Source organism: Phodopus roborovskii, unplaced genomic scaffold (genome assembly GCF_943737965.1).
Source record: "Phodopus roborovskii unplaced genomic scaffold, PHOROB, whole genome shotgun sequence".
NCBI lineage: Eukaryota > Metazoa > Chordata > Mammalia > Rodentia > Cricetidae > Phodopus > Phodopus roborovskii.
In genome coordinates, this window is record NW_026126645.1 from 7,803,451 (window position 1) to 7,814,336 (window position 10,886).

General features: G+C 48.2%; 1 protein-coding gene across 1 annotated transcript in view; it reads right to left on the reverse strand.

The window, feature by feature from the left end:
• The window catches only part of Fhad1 (forkhead associated phosphopeptide binding domain 1), a 105,396-nt gene extending 94,648 nt beyond the window's left edge, over positions 1–10,748 (reverse strand). The window contains exons 1-2 of the mRNA XM_051173674.1: positions 10,684–10,748; positions 7,414–7,520 (exon numbers count right to left, since the gene is read on the reverse strand). Of these exons, the coding sequence (XP_051029631.1) occupies positions 7,414–7,506 (93 nt within the window). The 5' untranslated portion in view covers positions 7,507–7,520; positions 10,684–10,748. The remainder of the gene's footprint in view (positions 1–7,413; positions 7,521–10,683) is intronic.
• Between the last annotated feature and the right edge of the window lie 138 nt (positions 10,749–10,886).

The following is a 10,886-nucleotide window of genomic DNA, read 5'->3' on the forward strand; positions in this document are numbered from 1 at the left end:
GAAGTAGCTGAGTGTCCTATATCCTGGCTTGTAGGCAACAGGAAGTGGTCTGAGACACTAGGTATGGCTTGAACATATGAGACCCTAAAGCCCGCCTCCACTGTGACACACTTCCTCCAACAAAACCAGATCTACTCCAACAAGGCCACATCTCCTAATAATGGAATAGATATCCAAAGGGAATAGACTCCCTTTGGAGGCCACTTTCTTTCAAACTACCACTTTTGCCAAGACAGAGCACTGGTCACTGAATCCAGAACCTCACGCTAGCTGCTGGATATCCTTTCCAGCCCCACTCTGACAGGATTCTGTTTAAAGAGGCACCTAAGCTTTGTTTACTCTGAGAACCGGACCTTTGTACCCCAGGTAGGACACTATGGCGACCCTAGTACAGCCTCAAGACAGTCCTTGGAAAAATATGTAGTTACCCTAGTTTCCCAGCAGAGGGCACCAGCCCAACGTGTTGCCGCAAAGGAGGATCCTGAGTCTGTCATCGTCTCCATTTACTGTTAGCTCTCACTGAGGATTCCATGACTTTAGGTGGCTGCTTTATTATCTCTGTTAGGCCACAGGAATTTTGGGTGTCCCCCTAAGCCAGATGGGAAAGCTTGGAGTCTGTCTCGCGTCTAAAACCACTCCTGACTAGCTGTGTGGTTTTGCCCTTTCTAAGACCCATTTATACACTCTGGTATGAGAGAGAGGATAATAATAGTGGTTTGTATTCCTTAGGGGTGGCACTGTGTGTATGCATGTTCATATGTGACAGTGTATGCATGTGCCAACCTCTTTCCTTAGGTGCTGTTCACCTTATTCTATGGCTCAGGGCCTCTCACTGGCCTGGAACATGCCAGTGTGGCTAGGCTGCTCAGCCAGAGAGCACAGTCATGCCTCTATGGGACCAGTTTCATGGACACACCTTCAAAAGGTATGCTTCCAAGGGATTCTAAAGCCTGCCAGGTTGACAATGACATCAGTCGTAACAGAACTAAGGGGGTAGGAGAGAGAATGCTGGGATGTGGCGAGTGGAGGAATCTGAAAGTTAGGTAGGAGTCTGCATTTAACAATCTTGTAAACAGGTGAAAAGTCCATTGGCCACTGGATGGGGACATTTCTTCATTCAAAAAGAACTGAAGCCTTTCTCAGCAGAGCCCAAGTAACAATTGTGCTCATCAAGCACAGTGACATGCACCTGTCATTGAAGCTGCCAGAGGCAGAAGGATCGCTTGAGTCCAGGAGTTCAAGACCAACATAGTGAGCGAGACCCAACAGATGGCTCAGTTGGTACCCTGCTTACTATGCAAGCAAGAGAACGTGGCTTTTGATTCCACCGTAAATGCCAGGCATGGCAGGGCACCTGTAACCCTAGCCATGGGGGTACGTGGGAGGGGGAAGACAGGTGGATCTCAGGAGCCCGGGCTTTTAAGCTCCAGATTCAGTGAAAAGCTGTCTCAAAATTAAAGTTGGGCTGAAGCGATGGCTCAGTAGTTAAGGGAGTTGGCTGCTCTTTCGAAGAGCTCTGAAATTCATTAACTGCACCCACGTCAGGGAGCTTACAACCTGCTGTAACTCAGCTCTGACGGATCCCACACCCTCATCTGGCCTCACAGCAGAGAGAGAGAGACAGAGAGGGAGAGGGAGACAGAGAGAGATACAGAGAGAGAAGGAGAGAGGAGACGGGAGAGGAGAGGAGAGGAGAGAGAGAGAGAGAGAGAGAGAGAGAGAGAGAGAGAGAGAGAGAGAGAGAGAGAGAGAGAGCAGTCAGTAACCACTTCCAATATTAAATTACACTTCCGGAGAGTTTAGCTCTGAGCTGGGGTAAGTCAGGGAGTGGAGTCTAACCACGCTGCAGCCAGAGTGGCCGTTTGGAGATTCGGTACCCTCCCTTTCTGAGAGTCCCTCAGTTCCTTCCTTTCTCCCCTTGCTCTCCCAGCCTGGCCCTGTATCCTAATAAGCACATGAGGATTCGCCCCTGCCCCTCAGCCCCCTTCCCAGTCTTCCCACGACCACGGCTTTTCTTTCGGTAGTCACCACACAGCCTCACACTCCAGGGTGTGCAATTCCCTCGCTCCCTTGTGTAGTTGAGTTTTCCATGACTGGCCTTCCCTTTAGAGCCCTGATGCTGACATGTGACTATTAGCACATCTGTGGGCACTCATGGCGTGTATCTGCTTCCTGATTGCCGGATCATGTGACTGCCCTGCCCTAGCTGCTGTCATGACACATAAATATGAAATGAATGTGTAGTGTTAACAGTGGAGACCAGGCTGGCTAAGGTGGGCTTCCTGCTGTCACAAGGGGGCTTAAATCTATACAGGGGTAGACAAAAGTCTGGAAGGCAAGCCCCAGAAATTAGCTGTATCTAAGTCATATGCTTATATTTGATTTTTTTCCCCTTATACTTTGTTTTGTTTTCATTTTTGAGACAGTTTCACTATGCAGCCCTTCACCAAGCTGGCCTTGAACTCATGGAAATCTAACCGCCTCTGCTTCCCAAGTGCTGGGTATGAAGGTCCATGTCACCAATCCTGGCTTCTTTCTGTGACTTTAAGTACTCAACTTCCTTTCATCAGGGAACGTAATGTCAAAATACAATGACATCGACGCCCAATATGAGGTTGGGGTTTCCAATGGAAAGAAGTCTTAGTGCATAGGTTCCTCATCCTTTAGAACTGACCTAAGCAAATAAAATTAGTTATTGATTGTAAGGTCTTTTAAACATTAATTAGTTTGGGAGTGTGCTATGCCGTGGCGCACATGTGGAGGTCAGAGGAAAACTTGCAGGAACTGGTTGTTTTCTTCCACCACGTGGGTCCCAGGATCAAACACAGATGGTCAGACTTGGCAGCAAACCCCTTTACCCACTGAGCCTCACCGGCTCAACTTCATTCAGTGGGGTGACTTTTTGAATTTTTATTTTTACGTGTGTGTGTGTGTGTGTGGGTGTGTGGGTGTGTGCACTTGCTGGGCGTTGGATTCCCTGGAACTGGAGTTACAGGCAGTTGTGAGTCTCATGTGGGTTGGGGTCTGCATTAGCAACATGCTCTCTTAACTACAGAGCTATCGCTCTACCCTGGTGACTCCCATTTGGATGAGGCCAAGGGTTGTAGGTGGCCAATTATTTTTATATCAAATGCCACCCAGTTTCTGCCTGTGTAATAATGATTCTCATTAGTTCCCTTTTCCAAACAGCTTTCAGTCTCCATAGGTGCCCCTCCCCCAGTGCTCCAAAAGGTACCCCTCCACCTAGTGCTCCTGAGAATTTCTCAGCCTCATTCTATGAGACCATAATAATGATCATGGTGTTATTTACTTAGCGTTGTGTGCCAGGCGTTTGGATGCCTCTTCTTGTGCGGGCAACACAGGAACCCAGAGAGGTACATGGTTTACAGATGGGGAACATAAGCTTAAAGCCATACAGCCAGAAAATGGCTGAAAGAGGTCCAGGCCCAGATCTGTCTGTGCTAGAAGCCTATGCCTTTTCAAACCATTATGATTTGTTTTAGTCTTATAGTCGGGTCCACAAAAAGAGATCCCTAGGGCAGTGAACTGGCCCAGCAGGTGAAGTGCTTGTCAGTGGTAGAGCTGGCCCTGCCCCTCATCCGCTGCAGCACTCCAGAGAGTGGCTCCTGCACCTGTACTGGGGACACAGTAGAGCTGGCCCTGAGGATGGGAAAGCAGGAGAGCTGGCCCCACACCTTGCTCATTGCTGCAAGGAGCAAACTAGCCAGGGCAGTATTGGAGAACTTGTCCCAGTGGTGAAGACTGGGGAGATCTGGCGGGCTGACCAACTCTGCAACTACCCAGGCCCAGAGCCAGGGTTAAGTGCTGGCCCACCCCAACATCCACCCCATCCTTCTGTATACATGTCCTTCTGTATACATGTTTCTCTTACTGGTTGATGAATAAAACACTTTGGCCTACAGAGACAGAGAGACAGGTGGGACTAGGAGACAAGGAGAATTCTGGGAAAGGTAGGCAGAGAGAGACATCATGGAAGGGCCAGGAGGGTAGGGTGTGCCAGGTATTCCTTTAAGATCGGTAAGATACATATTAATAGAAATGGGCTAATAATTAAGACAGAGGTAGGCAATAAGAAGCCCTAGCCATCAGCCAACAGTTTAATAATATAGTGTCTCTGTGTGTTCATTTGGGGCTGAAGCGCCAGGACCAGCTGGGACAAGAAAGTACAACTCAACTACACCCCATCTGTGATCTGCTGCGGGGGGGGGGGGAGGGAGGGCAGTCCTGCAGACTCAGGGCTACAGGATCTCTAGGACACAGGGCAGCAAGGGGATGTCCAGGAAGAGTCCCAGTGAGGGCCAGTATCAGTGGTGTAGCAGAGACCAGGGGCCTTGAACCAGACCAATGATTGTTTTTGATAAACGCCTGCATGTAAAGATGTTTGGATAAAGGGCACTACCATGTGACTCATGTGTCACACTGCACCTTCCATCATGAGGTTTCCCCTTCTTCCTTTTTTTTTATTTTAAGTTTTATTTTTTAATTTTTTAATTTTTTATTTTTTATTTATTTATTTTTTTAGGGAGGGAGGGATGTTGCAGGGGCTGACGGTGGATTTGAGGGGACAGGATATGGGTGGGATCAGGATGCATGATGTGAAATACACAAAAAATAAATAAAAAAAGAAAGTTTTTTTTTAAAGTGTTTGTTGTGCTAGCCTAGGCAGGTGAGTCCAATTCCTGCCACCCTTGTAAAAGTGTGAGGAGACAACCAACTCCACAAAGTTGTCCTCTGACCTCCACTTGCCACTTCCCATGGTTCTCTCTCTCATTCTGGTTTTTCAAGACAGGGTCTCCCTGTGTAGCCCTGGCTGTGCCAGAACTCCCTCTATAGACTAGGCTAGTTTGGGCACTGAACAGGTTTCCTGTGCCCTTTCATGGAGAACTTGCCATGTAGGAAATCATGAGAAAGGGGCATGTGATGGTGTCTTAATTAGGGTTTCTATTGCTGTGAAGAGACACCATGACCAAAGGAAAACATTTAGCTGGGGCTGCTGTGCAGTTCAGAGGTTTAGTCTATTATGGCAGGAAGCATGACAGCATGCAGGCCAACAGTGCTAGGGAGGTAGCTGAGATTTCTACATCTTGATTGCAGGTAACAGGAAGTGAGCTCTGTACTCTACTGGGCATAGCTTGAGCATATAAGACTTCAAAGCCCACCCCACAGCGTCACATTTCCTCCAACAAGGCCACACCTCCTAATAGTATCATTCCCTATGGGTCAAGCATTCAAACACATGAGTCTATAGGGGCTGTATCTATTCAAGCCACCATAGGGTGTTATTTTTGATGATCTACTTGATTGAGAAAGCTAGCTCTGGGCATTTGGGAAGCACAACTCTGGAGTCTCTGGGATGGCGGTTTCCATGGTGATGCTGAGGACTCCAGTTCAATGCCTGGCTTTGCAGTAAGAATGATTGGGAGGTGGTGAGTAGTGGGAGGTGAGACCTCCATGGGGGATGAGAATCACCGGGCACTGGGGCATGCTCTGGGCGTTGTAGCTGCCTGGTGTTTTACGTATCCCCACTCCCTGCTTCCCATCTATCATGAGGTCTGAAGTTCCTCGACCACCTGTCCCTGCCACCATTGATGCTCTGACCATATGCAAAGGGCCAAGTAACCCTGGAGTGAGCGCTCTTGGATACTGTGCACTCAAGCAAGGTTCACTGTAGTTTTCATCAGGTTTTTGTCCCAGCAGTGAGAAGAATATCACAAGGGCGGGAAAGCCGAACTACTTTTAAATTGTTTGAATTTGTTCTAAGACTGGACAAACTTTCCAGAAGCGCTATAGCTAACCTGCTATATGATGGCGGAATGCTGAATGCCCTTTCTCTAGAATCATAAATGAGGCAAATGTGGAGATTTATGGGGCGCTTGTCACTTTTAACATGTAAATAAAGCAACCCTGGACAGCACTCACTGCTGAAGTGGGGTGCGGAACCATCTCCCCTTACATTGCTGGTGGTGTCTCTAGGTACCAAACAGACATTGCTATGTGACCCTCTCATCACATTCCCAGACATTCATGACCACTTAGAAACTGTGCACAGCACTGTGCTGGTTAGACATTTTATAAATTTGGCATAATATGGAATCGTTTTGGAAGAGAAGCCTCAACTGAGAAAATGCCTCCATCAGATTGGCCTTTGGGCAAGCCCGTGGGGAATCTCTTGATTAATGGTTGATGTGGGAGGGGTCAGCACACGGTGGATGACGCCACCCCTGGGCAGCTTCGTCCTGGGGGTGTTTAAAAAACTGAGTGAGCCAGTAAGCCATGTTCCTCTGTGACCTCTGCTTCAGCCCCTGCCTTGAGTTCCTGAGTTGGCGTCCCTCAATGCTGAGTAGCGATTAGAACATGCAAGCCAAACAAACCCTTTTCCTCAAGTTGCTTTTGGTCATAGCAATAGACAGCAACCTGAAATGAGCAGTATCTGTAACGACCCCCAACTAGAGATAATCTCATTGTCCCTAACACGAATGGTTGAATGAATGGCAGTATGTCTGTACCATGGAATACTACCCAGTAATAAAAAAAGAAACAAGATAGCAATCTAAATACATCTCCAGGCCTGAGTGAAAGGGAAACCAAATCAAAACAAATGCCTAACTCAAAAGGTCTCCCGCTATATGATGTTATTGATGTAACCTTGTCCAAACAACAGATTTATCAATATGGAGGAGAGTGCTGAGTTCAGGGCTCAAGGACAGTGAGAGGGGCCACTGTAACTCTAAAGTGGGATCCAGGTCAGTGATGGTGCAGGTGTCCCTGCTCTCCTGCTGGAGGAGGCTCCATCCCCTGCCTCTCTGCTCTTCCATACATATTTTAACCTGCTTGAATATTTAAAGAGGCTCGGAACCTCTGTTTTTATTATTCACTTCTTCAGCTTCCTTGGCTGTCAGTGAACTGAGGCTTCTGGCCAAACCACAGCTCATCAAAGAGTGAAGTGAGCTCAAAGGAGGCTGCGGCTAAGCCCAAGGCTTCACCTCAGAGATTCCTGGACTTCCGGGTCTCCTCTGAGGGCAGGCTATGGAAAGCGAAAGAACTTGTGGGGTGCGTGCTTTGGATAGAGAGAGGCCTCCCCTGGCACAGGGCAGAAGAGGGCAGGTCAATGCACCTGCCCTGTGCACACCTTCCGAACTCACCCAGAAGGTTGCTTCTGGTCAGGGACAACTTGGGACATGTGAGGGTGTATACAGCAACAGGCAGGAGGCCCATCACCTCCAGGTGACACTCAGCTCTCCTCCCCCACCTGGAAGATTCTTGCATGTGACAGCGGATTTTTGGCAGCATGAGGACTGGGATGGGCTTGCCTGGATGTAGCCTTTGGGCTTTGAGAGCCTTGCACTAAGTAGCCCTGGGGTAGCATAGCGCAGGGGTGGATTATGTTCTTACCTGTAAGACGAGGTCTGAATCCACATGCTTGCCGATCGTGGTGCTTTTATTTAGGACAAAAAAGCCATCTGCGCTCTTCAGATAGGCTTTCATTCTCTCCTATTTCCCTGCAGAAGGGTCCAGAAAAGCTTTGGTTAGGGAAACATGTAAGCCAGACCGGGATGATGTGGTTGCCATAGGGTCATTGTGTCCTGAGGTCTATAGAGAGAGGGAGTGGCCAGGTGGTGACAAGGGACATGCCTTTTAAAGGACATCTCTCCTAATAGTGATCACTAGCAGAGGGTTGAGATCTGATAATCAAATTCAAGGTATTTATTTTTTAAAATTATTTCTCTTAAGTGAATGTGTGCACGCTTGAGTGTGTACATATGCACCAAGTGCATGCAGAAACATGTAGAGGTCAGAAGAGGGTACCAGAGCCCCTGGGATTGGAGTTACAAGTGGTTGTGAATGGGGGAGGGGACTGAAGAGATGACTCAGAGGTTAAGAGCACTGGCTGCTCTTCCAGAGGTCCTGAGTTCAATTCCCAGCAACCACATGGTGCCTCGCAACCATCTATAATGGGGTCTGATGCTGTCTTCTGGCCTGCAGGCATACATGGAGATAGAGCACTCATATACATAAAATAAACAAATATTAAAAACAAAAACAAGTGGTTGTCTGCCATGGGGGTGTCGGGAACTGGACCTGGGCTCTCTGCAAGAGCAGTTCAGTCAGAACTCAACCACTGAGCCGTCTCTCCAGCCCCCAGATGGTATTGCTTCACTGGGGGAAGAAATAAAACAAAGCTCTAAATCAGCCAAGCACAACCTGAATGTCACGGATGATGGCTGTCCATCTAGTTATCCATGACTCTGCCTGCTCGTGTGGATTAGTTATGATCCGGCACTTACTAGTGCAGACAATGTGGCTGAGTTACTCTCTCCTAGGCTGCCTGGCACACAACAAACTCTGTTATCATTGATGCTAACTTGGGCTTCTCAAACTCCAGTTCAGAGACCCACGCGCTTCCACTGAGTTTAAATTAAAGCACCAAGCATTGACCATTGAAAAAAGCAAGCATCAACTGATAGGAAACTCTCTTTATAAATCACTTTATTGAATTAGGAAAGGGTGTAATTTGTTTTAAAAATTTTAAAACACTGTGTGTGTGTGTGTGTATGCACACAAGCATGCACGTGCATTTTGTGCAGGTGTCCATACACCTCAGTAAGCATATGAAGATTATAGGACAACTTGCTGGAGTCAGTTCCCTCCTTCTGTGGATGGGTGGTGGGACTCAAACTCAGGTCCTCGGGCTTGCTCGGCAAGTACTTTTACCTGCTGAGCCGTTTCACTGACCCAAGGACTGATTTATGAAGATAAAGTAGGAAGATGTAGCGTTCTGTGTGGTCAGAACTCTGCATGGATTTCCCCCAACATTTTACTATGGAGATGTCAAATATACAGAGATCCTTGAAGTAGATGGTGAGCTGGGTGTGGGGTCACAAGCCTGTAACCCAGCACTGTGGATGCTGAGACAGAAGGATTGGGAGTTTGAGAGTGGGCTAGAGTGCATAGAAAGAAAATGAAAAGAAGCCAGAAAGATGGCTTAGAGGCTGGAAGCACTGGCTTCTCGGGTTTACAAAGGACTCAGGTTTGATTGTCCCAGCATCCACATGGTGGCTCATGACCATTCACAACCCCAGCTCCAGGAGATCTGATCCCTCTTCAGCCTTTCATGGGCACCGAGTGGACACATTTGCATAGACATGCTTGCACAAGACACATTTAAAAAAAAAAAAAAAAAAAAAGGTAGAAGAGAAAGGGGTAGAAATTGAACTCCTATGAACGTGCCACTTAGATTCTGTAATGAAAGTTTTCTATCATTGTTACCATCACTATTATGTTCTGGGTTTGAGACAGGTTCTCCAGGTAGCCCAGGCTGGTCTGAAACTCACTGTATAGCTGAGAATGACTTTGAACTCATTTCCCCATCTCTACTTCCCAGGTGCTAAGATTCCAGGTGTGTACCACCATGCCCAGCTTGCTGTGGTTTCTTTCCCATCTACCCATCCATTTGTATTTCTCACAATGCACTCCAAAATAAGTTCTGCACAGTTTAAAAACACTGAGCATTCCTAAAACATGATGGTAATGCATCTTTCTGTTTGAATTCTAACTGTGTTCCATCTAGGTGCCCAAGACCCATCTCAATGCCAGGTCTAAGAGCAACAGTTATAATTTTCTTTTCAAATGAGAAACTTCTAAAAAGTAGAGTTTTAATCTGGAGATAGAAACAACAACAAAACAACGCTCTAACTGTGATGGTGAGGACACTTGGGTCTCTGCTCTCCATCACCACCCTGTACAGAGCCTAATTAGGGCTAGGCATTCAAGGATGACCTTGAACTCCTGATTCTTCTGCCTTCACCTTCTGGGAGCTGTGTTCACAGACATGCACCACCACATCCACCTGCATGATGGAACCCGGAGTGGATGCAGGACAGCCAAAGCAAGGGGCGTGGGGATCTCTGGTCCGGGAGTCTCCTGCCTTCCCTCACTTGGTAGCTGCCCTCACTTGATAACTTGCTTGTAGAGTGAAATCTTGGGGACCTCTGCCAGCCTGACAGTTTTGGTCACTACAAAATCTCCAGTGCCCAGAGCTGCTGTACCAGACAGATAGAGGTGTTTAGCAAATACTAGCTGAGGAGGGCACCTCCTTTCATTCCGCATTTCAGTGTCAATCCTAGACGGAATTTTAGAAGTTCAGATTATTTCCTTCAATGCCTTGCTAGGTGATGTTTCTACATCTTAGTCTGGCCCTGGGCAGTCCCTCACCTGCCTGGAAATAACTGTGGTGGTTTAAAAGGGCTAAACTGTGGATTGGCTCTCTTGATACCCTGCTAAGAGCCAAACAGCTTCCATCACACGTGAGTCAGAGATGGGTTACAGATGGGCTATGGAGTGAACATTCTGTGAGGGCTACTTAGCCTGGGAGCCAGCTGTGTACTTAATTTCCTTCGAGTTATAGCTGATGTCTCTGACAGATGCTGAATGGTCCCCTAAGGCAGGGAGTTCCCCTCCTAATCCCAGCTGCACCAGGTGGACATTGTAGAGGCCTAAGGTCCCACCAGGATGCCTCTGGTGACAGGGTGTGACTGCACTTGAGGAGGAAGGGTCTGGGCAGCTGCACTGAAACTGGAGCCTGGATTGGAGAGCTTGATGTCGGGGACACGCCTTCTCCCATCACCGCTGCTCTTTGCCAGTCGTCCCTGGAATCGCACTCACCTGGCAGGTGGAGGAAGCTAGTGTCCTGTCCTCTTTCGAGAGCCCTGCGGGCTGGGAGCCACTAGACAGCTCCAGGATGAGTGGCCTGCTCTGCGGAGTCTCCAGCTCCGCCAGTACCCCGCTTGCCCCGCCAGGCCTGTGTACGCGTGTCGTCATGACAACGCAGCGGGCGGGTCAGCAGGTGAGGGGCGTGGCCTTTGCGG